Genomic DNA, 23,020 nt, shown 5'->3' with positions numbered 1-23,020 from the left:
ATAAAACTAATTTTGTACAGTTTCTCATATGCAACTATGTAGGCTATCATCGTGTTAAATAATTTATAGTATATTCAAAACATACATCCTAAATTGCAACCATTTATGCTTTCAACAAATACAGAAAAGTACTCTTATCAATTAACACCATCACTAAACTCATTAATATTCATCCTTCAAATTATCATTAGTATAACAACAAATAAGCATTTATTTAGAAGAACCTAATAAAACTGACAATAATATAAATTCACGAGGGACAATTTTATATTTTTCTCCTTCCTATTGGATTAACATGGGTGGGGTACAGGATAACCATAAGTCATTTTAGGGGTGAGATCCCTGCTGTGTTTAAAAACACTGCACCAAATGTTGTGCTATGAAACACACCAATTTAGGAATAAAATGGCAGCTTCTCTCCACTTTCTCAATCTTTCAATATTTTATTCTTATTTTTATATTTTTAAATTATGAAGACAATGCATGAGTTGAAAGTATATTACCATGCGTGAATACGGAGTATAATATAGCTAAAAATGTAAGTACTACTAGATTAATTTTTTTTCTTTCGTTCAATTACTGAAGTATTTGTTAAATCGGAAAATATTAAGAGCATCCGCAACGCGTGCCGTTGCGGTGCCTTATTTCGTTCCGGAGGAACGGAACCGCGGCGGCACGCGTTGCAGCCGCCCGTGTCGTCGCCATTCCGTGCCGGTGCCGTGCCGGGTGCCGTTCCCGCGAGACGCGGCACGACACGTTCCGCCACGCGCCGAGGCGACGTGGCGGCCTCCCCATTCGACGCGTGACGCCCACTCGCTGCCCCGCGAGTGGGCGTCGTCACGGTGACGCAATAATTCGATTTTTTTTTAAAAAAATCGAATTTAATAAAAAAAATATTTTTATTTATAAAAATTGTTTTTTATATTTAAAAACAATTTTTACAAATAAATGAATACTAGAAATTCGTATTAGCCCATATATATTTGATGGGCTTGCGAATTTATGAAACCCATTCTTGGTTGTCTCTCTTTTATAGAGACATCCTTGAATGTTTTTTGTTCCACTTTCGATGTGGGACAAACTCATCTTGGTTGTCTCTATTTTATAGAGACATCCTTGAATATTTTATGTTCCACTTTCGATGTGGGACAAACTCATTCTTGATTATCTCTATTTCATAGAGACATCCATGAATGTTTTATGTTCCACTTTCGATGTGGGAAAAACTCATTCTTGGTTGTCTCTCTTATATAGAGAGATCCTTGAATGTTTCATGTTCCACTTTCGATGTGGGACAAACTCATTCTTGGTTATCTCTATTTTATAGAGACATCCTTGAATGTTTTTTGTTTCACTTTCGATGTGGGACAAACTCATCTTGGTTGTCTCTATTTTATAGAGACATCCTTGAATATTTTATGTTCCACTTTCGATGTGGGACAAACACAATCTTGATTATCTCTATTTTATAGAGACATCCTTGAATGTTTTATGTTCCACTTTCGATGTGGGAAAAACTCTTTCTTGGTTGTCTCTCTTTTATAGAGACATCCTTGAATGTTTCATGTTCCACTTTCGATGTGGGACAAACTCATTCTTGGTTATCTCTATTTTATAGAGACAACCTTGAATGTTTTTGTTTCACTTTCGATGTGGGACAAACTCATCTTGGTTGTCTCTATTTTATAGAGACATCCTTGAATGTTTTATGTTCCACTTTCGATGTGGGACAAACTCAATCTTGATTATCTCTATTTTATAGAGACATCCTTGAATGTTTTATGTTCCACTTTCGATGTGGGAAAAACTCTTTCTTGGTTGTCTCTCTTTTATAGAGACATCCTTGAATGTTTCATGTTCCACTTTCGATGTGGGACAAACTCATTCTTGGTTATCTCTATTTTATAGAGACAACCTTGAATGTTTTTTGTTTCACTTTCGATGTGGGACAAACTCATCTTGGTTGTCTCTATTTTATAGAGACATCCTTGAATGTTTTATGTTCCACTTTCGATGTGGGACAAACTTATTCTTGGTTGTCTCTATAAAATTGTATTTTAAATTATGTCAATTTTTATTTTTTTAGGATTTTAATTATGTCTTTTTCTATTTTTTTGAATTTTAAGTTGTAATGTTATTTTAATTTTATTAAGTGTGTTTGTTTTGATTGAATTGAGTTGGAAATAAAAATAAAAAATGAAATTGAATGAATAGTAATTTAAGGAACGGTTAAGGAACGGTTAAGGAACGGAGGGTTGCAGGTTCCGTTCCTTAGTTAAAGAATGGAGTAAAAAAGTACAGTGGGGCCCGCAAATAGTAGTTTAAGGAACGGTTTAGGAACGGTATAGGAACAGCGTTGTGGATGGCCTAATGGTAGGTATCCTTTTTGAAATAAAATATTTAAAATTAATAACTATAATTAATAGTGTTTAAAACTGAATGCCCAAATTAAATGTTAATCAAATTATCAAATACTATAAAATAATTAATAACGAAAGGAAATATGAAGGATAGAAAATGATATGCTACGCACTTTATGTGAACAACTTATGTGAGTACCATCCTCGTTTAACACATTTTTAGCATTGTTTGTTTTATTTATAGTTTGATTATAATACATTTAAAAATGTTATAGGCCACCACCCTCGTTCGACGCATTTTTAGCGCTATTCAATTTATTTTATAAAATTCATAAAAGTTCGATTTGTAGTTTTATTTTTTTATTTGAGAAAACAAAATTTCTAACTTTGACTTTTATAAATTTTATAAGATTAAAAATGCCAATAAAATTTTAAAAAATGTATTAAATCAAACTATAAAGCAAAACGAACAACACTAAAAATGTGTTGAACGGGTGTGGTGCTCACATAAGTTGTCCACATAAGGTGTGTATCATGTCATTTTTTATCCTTCATATTTCCTTTCGTTGTTAATTATTTATAGTATTTGATAATTTGATTAATATTTAATTGAGGAATTCAATTTTAAACGGTATTCATTATAGTTACTATTATTTTTAAATATTTTATTTTAAAAAGGATACCTACAATTAATATTTTCAGATTTTACAAATCTTTCAATAATTGAATGAAATAAAAAAAAATAGATAATACACTTACATTTTTTAGCCAAATTTATTCACTACTCATGCTAATACTTTCAACTCATGCATTCTCTTCATAATTTAAAAATATAAAAATAAGAATAAAATATTAAAAGATTGAGAAAGTGGAGAGAAGCTACCGTTTTATTCCTAAATTTGTGCGTTTCATAGCACAGCATTTGGTGCTGTGTTTTGTTTTTAAACACAGTAGGAGATCTTACCCCGTCATATTTTAACACAATTTTCCTTATCCTCAATTTGCACTTTCTTTTTCATTGATTTTGTTTTCATTGTTCATTGGGGAGTAGAGTGGGAGGATAAAAAATTAAAGCTTTTTAAAATTTATTTTACGACCAATAAGTATAGCATATGTTTAAAGACTCCAAAATGTGATCTTGATGCATTGATATTTAATGATCATGGTCAGATGTTAAAAAAACAACTACGATTATATATTCACTATCATTTAGTCTTCTTCTTTCTTCTTTAATCTTATTATTAGTATTATTTTGTCAACTAGATTATTTATGTAGATTCTCTTATCTTTACATGGAAAGGAATATTATTTTATCATCGTATGTGTAGAATCCTTGTTACCTAGATATAGTAGTACTAGTAAAGTAATTAATCGGTGCGAATCAGCCGTCATGGTTGATGACACACACATCATCAAGCACTGAATTTCCTTCTCAATTTCAATGCCTTGAATTTATTGGTGCCTTAGGGTGGCCACGTCCATTATTAGTTCCAATTTCATTTCAATTGCAGCATGGCCTCTTTCAATAATCCAATCAAACTGTGGTTTCATATCTCTCAAATTTCAGCTGCAGCTACTAATTTCTTAATATTACAAACAACCAATCATAGCTAGCCATGATTCCCAATTTCAATATCATCAATAAATAATTTGTCGTTGCATTAAATTTGAGGACAAAGATTGAGAGAGGCACCCATGTTCCAGGGATTCAAATATCATGACAGTAAGATCCATTCAGTTAGGGAATTTTTTTATATATAATGATGGAAAAGAAAACATCAATAAATAAGATCCATTCAGTTAGGGAATTTTTTTATATATAATGATGGAAAAGAAAACATCAATAAATAATACTACTGCTTCTTCTTATATCCCAAGTGCATACACTCTTTTTTTTTTAATTTGTATCATAACTATAATGAGATAGAACTCATTCTCAACTAATAATATTTTAAATACTTTTTTCCTTTTAGCTCTTTTTTACTTTACCAATCATGTATTAAAACTCGTGCTCAATAGAAATTAATATGATTGTGGGTATTAAAGTAGGGTGGATTAATTGTTTATTTCGATACAAAACCGTATTAATGCAAAAAACACATTTTTACTACTATGAAATAAGAGTATATAGTGTGTGTGAATTAGTAGAATGGTAATGTATTTTGGGTTCAAGTCTAACGTTACAGAGTTGAACAACAAAACTGGACATAAAATTTTCATTAATAGGCAAGAAGATCGGGGATAAGTAAAAATAGGATCCCCTAGACTTGATCATATACTATCTATGTATCATACACCATCAAATTTACATTTTACCATAGCTTTCTAATTCAATATTTCCGGCTATTGCCAGTGGTTGCCGGTGTGAATGAGGCGACTGACGCGGCAACCATTTCCCTGCCCAATCTGATACTGATAAACGAATTGATGAGGAATTTTTCCGCTAACTCTCTGGCCCACGATAATCGGATACGCCGGCGGCTTTGACGAGATCCGTTTGAACTGCCTACCGCCGGAGATCGGGCACCTAGGAGGTAAACCTCCGCCCCCGGTGTACATACCGAAGGCAGATTTCGGCGTCGACGCATGGCTGCTGAAGGAGGTAGGCGGAGACACCTTTTTGGTGGATTTGGGGGCGGAGAGGAAGGCTCTGATCTTCAAGGACGACGACCGATCGTATTCCTCGATGAGATTGGTTAGATCCTCATCGGAGGTTACCGATATCAAAGCGTCCAGATCATCCGCGGGCAATTGGCACCTCAAACTCACCGATGATCCACACATCTCTCCCATCTTCACCAACAACTCTGTAATTTGATTCATATTAGAATTTTCCCCAATAAAACCTAAATCTGAAACACTCATGCTACATGTGCTACACAATCACAATTATAGTTATAGCTTCACCAATTATATTTAACAATTTACTGAAAATTCACCAATTATAAGCATATATACAAATCGTTGATGAATTGCTCACCGGAAAAAGAAATAGAGCTATCAACGGAGAGGACGCGAGTTTGGCCGCCGTGATAACGGAGTTTTCCGTCGGAGTGACGGGGGAGAATCCGTCCGCCATAGCTACATAGAAACTTGATGGATTTGGGAGTGAGATTGTGAGAAGGAAGTGAAGATCCAACCATAGTTGTGGTGTTGTGGGGGATTTCTATGGGTATTGTCTGCTTGTGGGTGGAGGTGATGAGAGACAGGAATGTGAACAAGAAGAAAGGAGGAGTGGCAAACCTATGGAAGCTACCAAATATTGAACACCTATATATAGAGTTTTCTCGCTCCTATTTTTATACGTATCTATTGAATCCGGAGTATTTAAATTTCTATATCTATAATATGAGTGAGAGTGTTATTATTTGTAAGTATGACACAGTTTTTATTTGTTGAATGACAGAATATTGATTAAAAGTTATTCAGAGATTATTGGAAAATAGAGAAATTTCACGATAGATATTCCTACTGTTATTAAGATTTTAAGATGAGTGTATTTTTGAGAACTTTTTGCATTTTCACTTTTTTTAGAATAACGCTGAATGCAAATTGTAAACGCTCTATATCAAACAGGACTTTATCCAAGAATTTCGATATGAAAAATGATTCCACATGGACCACAACAAAATGAATATTATAATGACTTAAAAGACATACTTCCCCACACCTTGTTACGCCTGCTAATTTTTTTATACTACTCCTATTTACTTTTAATAATATGCCTTTTATAAATTGTACACCACCAGCTCTTTCATACCAATTTATTTACATAAAATCAGCATAGCATAGCTATACACCTATCTAAATTTGAAATTTAGTACAATATCCTACAACAATATGTGGAGTATCTAACATTGAAATTTAATACCAATATCCAAAAGTAAATTACCTAAGAAAAGAAAGAAGAGTAAACATAATTTATACTGATGGAGTATATAATATGCATCCTCTATATTATATATACGAGTTATGACACACACCATTTCTGATTAAATTTCCATAGAAGGTCCCAGATGATGAAGACCGAATTGTTTGACAGGAAAATTTGATGGCCCCCATCAACAACTGTTCTTGATAAATTAGATGATTTCGTTTCTTCGCTTTTTTCTTTTTATTTTCCTTTAGAACAAATATGCAATTCACAAGAATAAAATTCGATTTCGAAATAACAAATTGTCAAATTGCATGCCATCTTTTTTATTAATTTATTATACTGTTTGATAACCAATGAGAAATATCCGACTGGCTTTTGGAAAATGACGTCGGATTTAGCACTGGGGTAGTGGGGTGAAATTACACAAAAACGACTATTTAATTAGAATGATTTTAGAAAGAAAATAAATAATTGAATATGGACGAGATTTTGTTTACAACGCTGGACATTTGTCAAATTGCATATGGATCCCAAAAATTGTTTCAGTCTTCTCAATACAGAATATAAGTCAGTAGTTAAATTTTCTTTGACTAAAATTGAAAAGTCTTATTTCATGAATTAATTGACTACAAGTATACAAATTATACTTGCAAATTGTGAATTTTAAGCAACTCTTTTTTTTATATAAAAATACATGAATTTTTTTATTAATAAAAAACTTCATTTACAATATCTTGTAATTTAGAATTAATACAAAATTTATAGGCTAATGACTTAGTTATCAACATCCAGATGTGAAATTCAAATAGTATATTATTAGAAGGTTCTCTACAGTACATGGACTGTGTATACATCTAAATTTCAATTTTAAATAGGAAATATTGAGTTTATGACAAACTGAATTTAAGTGAGAATCATTATGAGTAACATTGAAAAGCAACTATCAAAGCTGTTCCAATAATACATTTTGATTTTACATTAAACTCCGGAGAACGAGTGGTAAGCCAATGAAATTTGGACTATGCCAAATTTAAAAAATCGTACTCCCTTAGTCCTATAAAGATGATTATTTCCTTTAGCGATACTAGATTTTATACAATTTTATTTTACGTGTTAAGTGGAGATAATAAAATAAGAGAAAAAAAATAAATTATAAATAAAAGTGTTTCAATTTTTGTAATGAGTCACCTAAGTTGTGACTAACCAAAAAGAGAAATGGATTATATTCAATGGGACAGAGGAAGTACTAAATAAATTAAAATTTAAAAAAATCTTAATTTTAAAAATTGAATTATCAGTACAAAACTACAATCTTTGAATTTTTTTCAAAATGTAAATAAACAGAAGTTTTAAATGTCGATTGAACTTAACCTTAGACTGAGTAGTGATATAGGGCAAGTGCCCATTAAGCACATAACTAGAGAACAATTCACAGCCACAAATCAAGGGCTAGTATTAATACATGTGATTTTCAAATTTAAATGAGAAATTAGTTCCATCTATCACTAATTTACTTCACAATAACAAGGCGGGGGTATAATGGTCATTGCACAGAAAAAATTAGGTTACGTAAATTTTCTTCATCTATGGCGGAAAGAAGAGAGCAAGAGAAGCCGCTCGCCCCGGCCATCCCCGCCAACTCCAAGCTCAGCCCTTTTCCACCGGAGTTCATATCACACCACCGCCACCGGTGCCTCAAGTGTTTGTGGCTGCTCTGCCGCGCTTCTCCTAATCCTAGCCGTCACAACACTCATTCTCATGCTCACGATCTTCCACGTGAAGCATCCATCGCTCGAGATCATCTCGGTCAAAATCGACGGCCTCAATTCGTTATCCAACAACAACAACCCGAAGCTGGTGGCCGGCGTCTCGATCAAGAACCCCAATGGGCGGTGTCGTTCAGTTCCACGAGGTGGCCACGGAGGTGTACTACGACAGCGCGCTCGTGGGAGAGGGTAGGGCGACGCCAGGGGAGGCGGGGCACGGAGGGTGGATGGTTTGGTGGCTGAGAGATTGGTGGGAGTGTCGAGATTTGAGAGTGATTTTAGGAGAGGGATTTCTACTATTTTTTATTTTAATCTACAATATTTTCGTGTAATGTGACTTATACAACCGGAGGTTCCGGCTGTATACACCAAGTATTCTGTGGTTATAGTAATGTTTCTTTGATTTTTTTGTTATAGTGATGTATTTTGTTAACATTAATGAAGTAAAAACATGGTTATAATGATGTGTTCCACGGTTAGAGTGATGTTTCTGTGATATTTTGCTATAGTGATGTATTTTGTTAACATCAGTGAAGTAAAAACATGGTTATAGTGATGTGTTCCAGGGTTAGAGTGATGTTTCTTTGATTTTTTGCTATAGTGATGTATTTTGTTAACATCAGTGAAGTAAAAACATGGTTATAGTGATGTGTTCCAGGGTTAGAGTGATGTTTCTTTGATTTTTTGCTATAGTGATATATTTTGTTAACATCAGTGAAGTAAAAGCATGGTTATAGTGATGTGTTCCACGGTTAGAGCGATGTTTCTTTGATTTTTTGCTATAGTGATGTATTTTGTTAACATCACTGAAGTAAAAACCATGGTTATAGTGATGTGTTCCAGGGTTAGAGTGATGTTTCTTTAATTTTTTGCTATAGTGATATATTTTGTTAACATCAGTGAAGTAAAAACATGGTTATAGTGATGTGTTTCAAGGTTAGAGTGATGTTTCTGTGATATTTTGTTATAGTGATGTATTTTGTTACATGAGTGAAGTAAAAACATGGTTATAGTGATGTGTTTCAGAGTTATGAATTGGAAGGTATCGAAATCCATTTGCCTTTGCTGAATAATTAAGCTAGTTTTTGCCCGATTCCTCTGAATTTGTCCAATTTTTTTTAGTTTCATCTTCATAATCTTGCGAATCTGCAATTCACAAGTGCTTAACAACGGCTAACTCCAATTTGCCATTTTTTTCGTGCTGACCTCAAATATATGGTTTTTATGCCGATTTTTCTCGATTTTGCGGTATTGTAAAATACTGAAATGCGTATACTTCATTCGTAGATCTGGTTGAGGTGAGTAGAAAATAATCTGAAGCCATTTTATGTTCGAGGTGAGTATTTCTCTGTATTTGTCTGTGTTGTTCATCGCCTTCCCCGTCGCTGCACCCATCGACCTAGGCAGTGCCCGCCCCCATCGACGCCGCCGTTGGCCTGCCGACCAATCCTAAGTTCACTTACGCTCTCTTAAATCGAACCAATCTTCCCGATAATTGAATCGAGACTATGGACATTCTTAAGCAGGAATTGCTGAAGAAACGGCAGAGTCTGGAGCTGGACGTCGGCGGAAAGAAGTTTTTCAAGCGTTCCGAAATCGAGCAGAAGCGACTCCAGCGGCTGCGCGAGGAAGAGAAGCGGGAATCCGAAGCCAAAGCCCTCATCAAGAAGCAGCTGCAGCAAGATCACCAGAGTAAGGATACAAAATCTTCCTCATCAGACCCAAATTCGAACACCGACATCTCCAAATCAAGCCCGAATCCTCTTCGTCCAAATCCCTAGTCGAGGAGCAGAACATCGACAATCTCAATCTGGAAGGAAATGAATCGGGAAGGAAATGAATCGTGTATGAGCTTATGAATTTCATAATGCGATTTCCAAAAATACCCTTGGCCTATTTTACATTATTAAAATAAATAATATTTGTTGTATTTATTTGTGTGGCTAAGATTTATTCTCTAGTTATACACTTAAAATTAGTTATACCTTGATCACTTCTATATATATATCATTCATAATTATTGTATGGTAAATTGAATTATAAATATACCCCTAAGACAATTATTATTTTTTCTATATGTTCACATAAAATATTTCAAACAAAAAAATTGTGACCTAAAAAGTATATATGCGATTTCCTTTATATAATCACATTCACAATGATTGTAATTTGTAATTAACAATTATCCTCTTATAGTACGTAATAGCTTAAGCCGCTCAATTAATTCATCAAATTATAATGATTGATTTTGAAGATTTGAGCATTTAACAATCAATTGATTTTCTTATTTCTTTTTAATAAAATCAAATACTCGGGCAGAAGAAAATGGGGAGTGGGGAGCAGGTAAATTCAATTCATACAAGTAACTCCACAACAAATTAACAACAAGAATTGATCTTTTTTCTAGGTCCATCCATAACAACATTTATTCACATACCAATATAAATATCTATAATGCGACAAATTTTACGCGTATCACAATTGAAAAATCCATAACTTGATGAATTTGCATTTGTACTTCAATTTTGTCCCAATTTGTGTGACATCTGTACACATTTGGGACTATTTAATGAGCATTCCATAATGGCGACTACGGAGCTGGGCGTAGCCGATTCCCGCGGGCACTGGCCGGTCACGCTCGCCGAACAATTGCAGGCGGCGAGCGGCAAATTGCGGATTTGAGCGCATGCCGATTTTCAGGCGCTGGGGCCATTGCAAGCTCCCGATCGGCGAGCGATCGGCCAGCTCAATTTTTTTTTATTATTTTTCGAAACACTATGCATACGCGATCTGTATGTCTATATTTCGATCTCAACTTTGAACCAGAAATCGATCATAAAGAAGAGGCTGAAGACGAAGAGTCGCGTCTCTTCATTTTAAATATTGCAAATTAGTCCTTCAACTTTCGAAAATTACGTTCCTCGGACCCCAGCCAAGGGCACTGCCCCTTGGACCACCCGCTCTACTCGGGGGCGCTGCCCTGAACCCCGTCTAATCATAACGATTCAAATAAGTGTACACTCCGCACTTCCAACTTATTGATGTCTCATTATGATCATATTGATAAATCAAGTTAATCCAATTACACTAAAATATCCAACCAATTTGCACGTCATTTTCATTCGCACCACTTGTTTTATGTTATTGAAGAGTTGTGAGCGCAGAGAACTGCACGTCGTTAGATTTTTTTTGAATTAATGTAATTTTTTTGAATTAATGTACTTTTTAATTTTAATATTATTAGTGAATTTTCTCGTATCTGTGTCGTAAATTTAATTCCGTATTTTGTGTGATTGTTAATTATTTAATTTTATAATTTTGTTTATTGTGGCCAGCCTATGGCTAGGCTATAGCTTGTCCTGATGATATGGCGGAGGAGGAGTTTTAGTGTTGCTGATGTGGCAGGAGGAGTTTGTGGCTAGGCTATGGTTGGGCTATTTCTATTGGAGATGCTCTTAGTGAACATAGAAAGAAGATTTGCTCCCTTGGAACAGTTGTTAAAGCGGTTAGTCGAAAGAAGCCGTATTTAAATTCTCATCTTGGTATACATCGCTTTTAGTGGGTAACATTGGTGTTATAGTCGCTAGGAGCGAAAGAGCGAGTATTTAATTTAATTAAGCGGGAGGCAGACCAATTATAAACTCCATTATTCTTTAAGTGTTTATGCTTCTCCTTAAGAATTGATAATGAGCGTCTGCGATAGACGACGTTGTTGATGAGTGGAGGAGAATGCAGTCTATGGTCGGATGTGGTAATGTAGAGAGCAAGCCGACAGATATCAAATTTAAGTAAAATATCTTTAATAGTACTACAGTACTTATGTCTTTATGTAAGAATAGCAGAATTCTCAATATTATACTATAATGGGACTTTATAGTAATATGAGCAATTTTAGTTAATCGGGCTTAGTTCATAATATTCGGGATCAGTCGATATGGGAACATGCTTTTTCAATTCCGCGATTTAATTTTGGTCAATCAATTTGTATCTAAGTTTTTTGACTAATCCATCGATTTCCAAATAAATAAACAACATGGGTAAGTAGTTTAAGATTAGATGTTTTTTTCGGATTAGAGATAATGGGGAGTAGAGTGGGAGGATAAAAAATTAAAGCTTTTTAAAATTTATTTTACGACCAATAAGTATAGCATATGTTTAAAGACTCCAAAATGTGATCTTGATGCATTGATATTTAATGATCATGGTCAGATGTTAAAAAAACAACTACGATTATATATTCACTATCATTTAGTCTTCTTCTTTCTTCTTTAATCTTATTATTAGTATTATTTTGTCAACTAGATTATTTATGTAGATTCTCTTATCTTTACATGGAAAGGAATATTATTTTATCATCGTATGTGTAGAATCCTTGTTACCTAGATATAGTAGTACTAGTAAAGTAATTAATCGGTGCGAATCAGCCGTCATGGTTGATGACACACACATCATCAAGCACTGAATTTCCTTCTCAATTTCAATGCCTTGAATTTATTGGTGCCTTAGGGTGGCCACGTCCATTATTAGTTCCAATTTCATTTCAATTGCAGCATGGCCTCTTTCAAATAATCCAATCAAACTGTGGTTTCATATCTCTCAAATTTCAGCTGCAGCTACTAATTTCTTAATATTACAAACAACCAATCATAGCTAGCCATGATTCCCAATTTCAATATCATCAATAAATAATTTTGTCGTTGCATTAAATTTGAGGACAAAGATTGAGAGAGGCACCCATGTTCCAGGGATTCAAATATCATGACAGTAAGATCCATTCAGTTAGGGAATTTTTTTATATATAATGATGGAAAAGAAAACATCAATAAATAAGATCCATTCAGTTAGGGAATTTTTTTATATATAATGATGGAAAAGAAAACATCAATAAATAATACTACTGCTTCTTCTTATATCCCAAGTGCATACACTCTTTTTTTTTTAATTTGTATCATAACTATAATGAGATAGAACTCATTCTCAACTAATAATATTTTAAATACTTTTTTCCTTTTAGCTCTTTTTTACTTTACCAATCATGTATTAAAACTCGTGCTCAATAGAAATTAATATGATTGTGGGTATTAAAGTAGGGTGGATTAATTGTTTATTTCGATACAAAACCGTATTAATGCAAAAACACATTTTTACTACTATGAAATAAGAGTATATAGTGTGTGTGAATTAGTAGAATGGTAATGTATTTTGGGTTCAAGTCTAACGTTACAGAGTTGAACAACAAAACTGGACATAAAATTTTCATTAATAGGCAAGAAGATCGGGGATAAGTAAAAATAGGATCCCCTAGACTTGATCATATACTATCTATGTATCATACACCATCAAATTTACATTTTTACCATAGCTTTCTAATTCAATATTTCCGGCTATTGCCAGTGGTTGCCGTTGTGAATGAGGCGACTGACGCGGCAACCATTTCCCTGCCCAATCTGATACTGATAAACGAATTGATGAGGAATTTTTCCGCTAACTCTCTGGCCCACGATAATCGGATACGCCGGCGGCTTTGACGAGATCCGTTTGAACTGCCTACCGCCGGAGATCGGGCACCTAGGAGGTAAACCTCCGCCCCCGGTGTACATACCGAAGGCAGATTTCGGCGTCGACGCATGGCTGCTGAAGGAGGTAGGCGGAGACACCTTTTTGGTGGATTTGGGGGCGGAGAGGAAGGCTCTGATCTTCAAGGACGACGACCGATCGTATTCCTCGATGAGATTGGTTAGATCCTCATCGGAGGTTACCGATATCAAAGCGTCCAGATCATCCGCGGGCAATTGGCACCTCAAACTCACCGATGATCCACACATCTCTCCCATCTTCACCAACAACTCTGTAATTTGATTCATATTAGAATTTTCCCCAAATAAAACCTAAATCTGAAACACTCATGCTACATGTGCTACACAATCACAATTATAGTTATAGCTTCACCAATTATATTTAACAATTTACTGAAAATTCACCAATTATAAGCATATATACAAATCGTTGATGAATTGCTCACCGGAAAAAGAAATAGAGCTATCAACGGAGAGGACGCGAGTTTGGCCGCCGTGATAACGGAGTTTTCCGTCGGAGTGACGGGGGAGAATCCGTCCGCCATAGCTACATAGAAACTTGATGGATTTGGGAGTGAGATTGTGAGAAGGAAGTGAAGATCCAACCATAGTTGTGGTGTTGTGGGGGATTTCTATGGGTATTGTCTGCTTGTGGGTGGAGGTGATGAGAGACAGAATGTGAACAAGAAGAAAGGAGGAGTGGCAAACCTATGGAAGCTACCAAATATTGAACACCTATATATAGAGTTTTCTCGCTCCTATTTTTATACGTATCTTATTGAATCCGGAGTATTTTAATTTTCTAATATCTATAATATGAGTGAGAGTGTTATTATTTGTAGTATGACACAGTTTTTTATTTTGTTGAATGACAAATATTGATTAAAAGTTATTCAGAGATTATTGGAAAATAGAGAAATTTCACGATAGATATTCCTACTGTTATTAAGATTTAAGATGAGTGGTATTTTTGAGAACTTTTTGCATTTTCACTTTTTTTAGAATAACGCTGAATGCAAATTGTAACGCTCTATATCAAACAGGACTTTATCCAAGAATTTCGGATATGAAAAATGATTCCACATGGACCACAACAAAATGAATATTATAATGACTTAAAAGACATACTTCCCCACACCTTGTACGCCTGCTAATTTTTTTATACTACTCTATTTACTTTTAATAATATGCCTTTTATAAATTGTACACCACCAGCTCTTTCATACCAATTTATTTACATAAAATCAAGCATAGCATAGCTAATACACCTATCTAAATTTGAAATTTAGTACAATATCCTACAACAATATGTGGAGTATCTAACATTGAAATTTAATACCAATATCCAAAAGTAAATTACCTAAGAAAAGAAAGAAGAGTAAACATAATTTATACTGATGGAGTATATAAATGCATCCTCTATATTATATATACGAGTTATGACACACACCATTTCTGATAAATTTCCATAGAAGGTCCCAGATGATGAAGACCGAATTGTTTGACAGGAAAATTTGATGGCCCCCATCAACAACTGTCTTGATAAATTAGATGATTTCGTTTCTTCGCTTTTTTCTTTTTATTTTTCCTTTAGAAAAATATGCAATTCACAAGAATAAAATTCGATTTCGAAATAACAAATTGTCAAATTGCATGCCATCTTTTTTATTAATTTATTATACTGTTTGATAACCAATGAGAAATATCCGACTGGCTTTTGGAAAATGACGTCGGATTTAGCACTGGGGTAGTGGGGTGAAATTACACAAAAACGACTATTTAATTAGAATGATTTTAGAAAGAAAATAAATAATTGAATATGGACGAGATTTTGTTTACAACGCTGGACATTTGTCAAATTGCATATGGATCCCAAAAATTGTTTCAGTCTTCTCAATAACAGAATATAAGTCAGTAGTTAAATTTTCTTTGACTAAAATTGAAAAGTCTTATTTTCATGAATTAATTGACTACAAGTATACAAATTATACTTGCAAATTGTGAATTTTAAGCAACTCTTTTTTTTATATAAAAATACATGAATTTTTTTATTAATAAAAAACTTCATTTACAATATCTTGTAATTTAGAATTAATACAAAATTTATAGGCTAATGACTTAGTTATCAACATCCAGATGTGAAATTCAAATAGTATATTATTAGAAGGTTCTCTACAGTACATGGACTGTGTATACATCTAAATTTCAATTTTAAATAGGAAAATATTGAGTTTATGACAACTGAATTTAAGTGAGAATCATTATGAGTAACATTGAAAAGCAACTATCAAAAGCTGTCCAATAATACATTTTGATTTTACATTAAACTCCGGAGAACGAGTGGTAAGCCAATGAAATTTGGACTATGCCAAATTTAAAAAATCGTACTCCCTTAGTCCTATAAAGATGATTATTTCCTTTAGCGATACTAGATTTTATACAATTTTATTTTACGTGTTAAGTGGAGATAATAAAATAAGAGAAAAAAAATAAATTATAAATAAAAGTGTTTCAATTTTTTGTAATGAGTCACCTAAGTTGTGACTAACCAAAAAGAGAAATGGATTATATTCAATGGGACAGAGGAAGTACTAAATAAATTAAAATTTAAAAAAATCTTAATTTTAAAAATTGAATTATCAGTACAAAACTACAATCTTTGAATTTTTTTCAAAATGTAAATAAACAGAAGTTTTAAATGTCGATTGAACTTAACCTTAGACTGAGTAGTGATATAGGGCAAGTGCCCATTAAGCACATAACTAGAGAACAATTCACAGCCACAAAATCAAGGGCTAGTATTAATACATGTGATTTTCAAATTTAAATGAGAAATTAGTTCCATCTATCACTAATTTACTTCACAATAACAAGGCGGGGGTATAATGGTCATTGCACAGAAAAAATTAGGTTACGTAAATTTTCTTCATCTATGGCGGAAAGAAGAGAGCAAGAGAAGCCGCTCGCCCCGGCCATCCCCGCCAACTCCAAGCTCAGCCCTTTTCCACCGGAGTTCATATCACACCACCGCCACCGGTGCCTCAAGTGTTGTGGCTGCTCTGCCGCGCTTCTCCTAATCCTAGCCGTCACAACACTCATTCTCATGCTCACGATCTTCCACGTGAAGCATCCATCGCTCGAGATCATCTCGGTCAAAATCGACGGCCTCAATTCGTTATCCAACAACAACAACCCGAAGCTGGTGGCCGGCGTCTCGATCAAGAACCCCAATGCGGTGTCGTTCAAGTTCCACGAGGTGGCCACGGAGGTGTACTACGACAGCGCGCTCGTGGGAGAGGGTAGGGCGACGCCAGGGGAGGCGGGGCACGGAGGGTGGATGGTTTGGTGGCTGAGAGATTGGTGGGAGTGTCGAGATTTGAGAGTGATTTTAGGAGAGGGATTTCTACTATTTTTTATTTTAATCTACAATATTTTCGTGTAATGTGACTTATACAACCGGAGGTTCCGGCTGTATACACCAAGTATTCTGTGGTTATAGTAATGTTTCTTTGATTTTTTTGTTATAGTGATGTATTTTGTTAACATTAATGAAGTAAAAACATGGTTATAATGATGTGTTCCACGGTTAGAGTGATGTTTCTGTGATATTTTGCTATAGTGATGTATTTTGTTAACATCAGTGAAGTAAAAACATGGTTATAGTGATGTGTTCCAGGGTTAGAGTGATGTTTCTTTGATTTTTTGCTATAGTGATGTATTTTGTTAACATCAGTGAAGTAAAAACATGGTTATAGTGATGTGTTCCAGGGTTAGAGTGATGTTTCTTTGATTTTTTGCTATAGTGATATATTTTGTTAACATCAGTGAAGTAAAAGCATGGTTATAGTGATGTGTTCCACGGTTAGAGCGATGTTTCTTTGATTTTTTGCTATAGTGATGTATTTTGTTAACATCACTGAAGTAAAACCATGGTTATAGTGATGTGTTCCAGGGTTAGAGTGATGTTTCTTTAATTTTTTGCTATAGTGATATATTTTGTTAACATCAGTGAAGTAAAAACATGGTTATAGTGATGTGTTTCAAGGTTAGAGTGATGTTTCTGTGATATTTTGTTATAGTGATGTATTTTGTTACATGAGTGAAGTAAAAACATGGTTATAGTGATGTGTTTCAGAGTTATGAATTGGAAGGTATCGAAATCCATTTGCCTTTGCTGAATAATTAAGCTAGTTTTTGCCCGATTCCTCTGAATTTGTCCAATTTTTTTTTAGTTTCATCTTCATAATCTTGCGAATCTGCAATTCACAAGTGCTTAACAACGGCTAACTCCAATTTGCCATTTTTTTTCGTGCTGACCTCAAATATATGGTTTTTATGCCGATTTTTCTCGATTTTGCGGTATTGTAAAATACTGAAATGCGTATACTTCATTCGTAGATCTGGTTGAGGTGAGTAGAAAATAATCTGAAGCCATTTTATGTTCGAGGTGAGTATTTCTCTGTATTTGTCTGTGTTGTTCATCGCCTTCCCCGTCGCTGCACCCATCGACCTAGGCAGTGCCCGCCCCCATCGACGCCGCCGTTGGCCTGCCGACCAATCCTAAGTTCACTTACGCTCTCTTAAATCGAACCAATCTTCCCGATAATTGAATCGAGACTATGGACATTCTTAAGCAGGAATTGCTGAAGAAACGGCAGAGTCTGGAGCTGGACGTCGGCGGAAAGAAGTTTTTCAAGCGTTCCGAAATCGAGCAGAAGCGACTCCAGCGGCTGCGCGAGGAAGAGAAGCGGGAATCCGAAGCCAAAGCCCTCATCAAGAAGCAGCTGCAGCAAGATCACCAGAGTAAGGATACAAAATCTTCCTCATCAGACCCAAATTCGAACACCGACATCTCCAAATCAAGCCCGAATCCTCTTCGTCCAAATCCCTAGTCGAGGAGCAGAACATCGACAATCTCAATCTGGAAGGAAATGAATCGGGAAGGAAATGAATCGTGTATGAGCTTATGAATTTCATAATGCGATTTCCAAAAATACCCTTGGCCTATTTTACATTATTAAAATAAATAATATTTGTTGTATTTATTTGTGTGGCTAAGATTTATTCTCTAGTTATACACTTAAAATTAGTTATACCTTGATCACTTCTATATATATATCATTCATAATTATTGTATGGTAAATTGAATTATAAATATACCCCTAAGACAATTATTATTTTTTCTATATGTTCACATAAAATATTTCAAACAAAAAAATTGTGACCTAAAAAGTATATATGCGATTTCCTTTATATAATCACATTCACAATGATTGTAATTTGTAATTAACAATTATCCTCTTATAGTACGTAATAGCTTAAGCCGCTCAATTAATTCATCAAATTATAATGATTGATTTTGAAGATTTGAGCATTTAACAATCAATTGATTTTCTTATTTCTTTTTAATAAAATCAAATACTCGGGCAGAAGAAAATGGGGAGTGGGGAGCAGGTAAATTCAATTCATACAAGTAACTCCACAACAAATTAACAACAAGAATTGATCTTTTTTCTAGGTCCATCCATAACAACATTTATTCACATACCAATATAAATATCTATAATGCGACAAATTTTACGCGTATCACAATTGAAAAATCCATAACTTGATGAATTTGCATTTGTACTTCAATTTTGTCCCCATTTTGTGACATCTGTACACGTTAGAGCATCCATAATGGCGACTAGCGGGCCGGCTAGCCGATTCCCGGCACTGGCCGGTCCGCTCGCCGAACAATTGCAGGCGGCGAGCGGCAAATTGGCGAGCGCATGCCGATTTTCAGGCGCTGGCCGCCATTGCAAGCTCCCGATCGGCGAGCGATCGGCCAGCTCAAATTTTTTTTATTATTTTTCGAAACACTATGCATACGCGATCTGTATGTCTATATTTCGATCTCAACTTTGAACCAGAAATCGATCATAAGAAGAGGCTGAAGACGAAGAGTCGCGTCTCTTCATTTTTAAATTATTGCAAATTAGTCCTTCAACTTTCGAAAATTACGTTTCCTCGACCCCAGCCAAGGGCACTGCCCCTTGGACCCCGCTACTCGGGGGCGCTGCCCTGAACCCCGTCTAATCATAACGAATTCAAATAAGTGTACACTCCGCACTTCCAACTTATTTGATGTCTCATTATGATCATATTGATCAATCAAGTTAATCCAATTACACTAAAATATCCAACAATTTGCACGTCATTTTCATTCGCACCACTTGTTTTAATTGAAGAGTTGTGAGCGCAGAGAACTGCACGTCGTTAGATTTTTTTTGAATTAATGTAATTTTTTTGAATTAATGTACTTTTTAATTTTAATATTATTAGTGAATTTTCTCGTATCTGTGTCGTAAATTTAATTCCGTATTTTGTGTGATTGTTAATTATTTAATTTTATAATTTTGTTTATTGTGGCCAGCCTATGGCTAGGCTATAGCTTGTCCTGATGATATGGCAGGAGGAGTTTTTAGTGTTGCTGATGTGGCAGGAGGAGTTTGTGGCTAGGCTATGGTTGGGCTATTTCTATTGGAGATGCTCTTAGTGAACATAGAAAGAAGATTTGCTCCCTTGAAAAGTTGTTAAAGCGGTTAGTCAAAGAAGCCTATTTAAATCTCTCATCTTGGTATAAATCGTTTTCATGGTAACATTCGTGTTAATATCGCTATACGAAAACGATATTTAATTTATTAAGCTGGGAGTGCAGACCAATTATAAACTCCATTATTCTTTAATGTTTATGCTTACTCCTAGAATTTGATAATGAGCTCTTCGATCGACGACGTTGTTGATGAGTGGAGGAGAACAGAATATGGTCGATGTGTAATTTAGAGAGCAAGCGACAATCAAATTTAATAAAAATATCTTTAATATTACTACAACTTTTTCTTTATGTAAGAATACAATTCTAATATTATACTATAATGGAATTTATAGTCAAGTGATGAGCAAAGTTTTAGTTAATCGGGCTTATTCATAATATTCGACTCAGTCATATTGGGAACATGCTATTTTCAATTCTCGATATTTAATTTTGGTCAATCAATTTTATTATCTAAGTTTATTTGGACTAATCCATCGATTTCAAATAAAATTAACATACATGGTAATAGTTTAATAGATGTTCTTTAGAGTGTCAAAATTTATATTAACTATATGGAGACAATGATAAATATGATATGCGGCCTAAGAGTATCGTTAACGTCGCGGGCAGGACCGCACCCGGGTCCCAGCCCGCGCGTTAAACCTCCCCAATTTCCGGCCTGGGACGGTCCTGGTGATGCAGTCGCGTCCCGAGGTCCGGCCTAGCCGGCGTTGGAGGTGAGCTTTTTCCGGTCCCGGGCATCAATTTCTGGTTTCTTTTGCATTTGGAAGATGAAGGAGGGGGAGGGGGAGAGGGAGAGGAAGAGGAAGAGGAAGAAGAGGGCGACGGAGCCTCAATTTCTGATTTTTTTTGCATTTGGAAGAGGAAGAAGAGGGGCGACGGATCCCCAATTTTCTCATATTTTTTGCATTTTTTTTCCATTTTGAAGAAGGATGAAGAGGGGTGAGAGGAAGAGGAAGAGGAAGAAGAGTAATTTTTTTGATGTTCTAATTTAATATTTTAGTTTATAATTTATTATTTTTGAATTAAAAATAAATTTATCATGTTATAATTGTTCAACGTTTTTAATTTTTACAAATAAAATAGGTTGAAGTTGTGAATAGTGCAATTTAATAGTCGTGGTCTGGGATGAGGCTTGAAGGGTTAGAGGAATTGTGACCTGGGACTCAAATTTAGGGGAATGATGACGTGGAGAGGATTTGTGGCCTGAATCCGAGCCAGAGTTAATGATGCACGGAGTATGTGGTTATGATGTTTTTCTACGTTCTCTCTAGATATTTATTTTTTCAATTTACACGCTATGCCATGTATCCAAGAATGATGCGTTCCCTCTAGAAATTTATTACTCCGTACAAATTTTCAAATGTTTTGTTATATATCCAACAATGTTCCCATATTGAAATTTGAATTATACGGGTGTTACAGCACAATAAAGTATATGTACAACCAACTGCCATTATCTAAGTGTTATTTAACATTCTCATATATCTAACTTTAATTATCTTATTGCCCTTAAAACTTTCATATTTCATTTTAATTGAGATTTATTAAAGGTATTTTGATACAATTATAATTTAAACTTAAACACAAACTAATATAGCAACATAAAATTTAAATATTTATTTATCTAAATATATCAAATACCCACTCATATTAGCGGGACAGAGCTAATGTACTATTTTTATGTAAATTCACACTATTTGCCAAATTGCCCTTACACCCTAATAATACTATTTTTATAATTTATTTATTAGTATATTAATATTTTTGTCCCTCCAACTATAATTTCTTGGCTCCTATCCCTGCATATTACTAGTTTATTCACACAAAACTAAATAATTTATGTCAAGTAGGAGTATTAATTAGCATGGTAAAATCCCAATCAAACTTCCAAAACGAGACCTTAGTGATAAAGTTGCGACCAAATTTCCTGCATGGACATAGCTCTTACGTCAAGCAATACTTTTGAAACAAGAGCTGTAAAACAGCTCACATTTTTTAAGAATGGTTGAATTTAAACATTATTATTATTATTATCATTATTATTATTATTATTATTATTATTATTATTATTATTATTATTTTCAATAAAAAACTACCCAATAAAATTAGCAATTTTGAACAAAAAAGAGATATCGATGCCAAGTCCTTTTTCTTTCAAATTATTATTTAAAGTAGTCAATTCTAATTTTCTAATAGTAGGTTATTTGAATTGATAAAATCAACAAAAAGTTGTGTATAATTTGCAAATATTCATTATTAATTATGGTTATTTCTAGAGATTTTGATTTTTCGTTGGGTTAAAAAATATTTTTCTAATTAAAACAATGTTACTTGCTTGCTGACAATTGACTTACTTCCCTGCTAGTCCATTCATTGAAGAAAAACCTAAATTGAAAGTTCGTGTTAGACTTAAAATATACTAAGTATGTCTATTAGACTTAATAATTCAAAACTAGATAAAAAAATCATATTTGAAAATACTTCCTCCGTCCCATAATAAGAGTCATATTTTGTCATTTCCGTCTCATATTTCACTTTTACCATAAATGGTAAGTATGCCTCGTTCCATCAACTTATTTCACGTACATTTTATTATAAAATTAATATATATAAATAAGATCTGCGTTCCACTAACTTATTCGACTCACTTTTTTTTATATTTTTTAAAATTCGTGTCCAAATCAAATACGACACTTATATATTGTAGGACGGATGGAGTATATATTGTGGGACGGATCCGCAAAGGTCCTTTTCTGTCTGTCCATTATGTATTACCTAAATACACAACATTTAGATGAACTTACAATATGTTTACGAGGCTGGTGCTTTTTAGGACAATT

General features: G+C 34.3%; 2 protein-coding genes across 2 annotated transcripts; both read right to left on the bottom strand.

Moving 5' to 3' along the window:
• Positions 1–4,692: 4,692 nt before the first annotated feature.
• Positions 4,693–5,563, bottom strand: LOC121799185. Its single transcript, XM_042198528.1, has 2 exons — positions 5,341–5,563; positions 4,693–5,167 (listed from the first exon to the last, which is right to left on the bottom strand). Exons 1-2 carry the CDS (start codon positions 5,501–5,503, stop codon positions 4,704–4,706), a joined length of 627 nt encoding a protein of 208 aa, XP_042054462.1. The 5' UTR covers positions 5,504–5,563; the 3' UTR covers positions 4,693–4,703.
• A 7,668-nt stretch (positions 5,564–13,231) lies between these two features.
• LOC121798819 lies at positions 13,232–14,311 on the bottom strand. The gene is made up of 2 exons (XM_042198022.1): positions 14,026–14,311; positions 13,232–13,851 (listed from the first exon to the last, which is right to left on the bottom strand). Exons 1-2 carry the CDS (start codon positions 14,186–14,188, stop codon positions 13,388–13,390), a joined length of 627 nt encoding a protein of 208 aa, XP_042053956.1. The 5' UTR covers positions 14,189–14,311; the 3' UTR covers positions 13,232–13,387.
• Positions 14,312–23,020: the final 8,709 nt, after the last annotated feature.

Source organism: Salvia splendens, chromosome 4 (genome assembly GCF_004379255.2).
Source record: "Salvia splendens isolate huo1 chromosome 4, SspV2, whole genome shotgun sequence".
Lineage (NCBI taxonomy): Eukaryota > Viridiplantae > Streptophyta > Magnoliopsida > Lamiales > Lamiaceae > Salvia > Salvia splendens.
The sequence above is the reverse complement of the archived record's forward strand: the minus strand, read 5'-3'. Positions and strand labels throughout refer to the sequence as shown.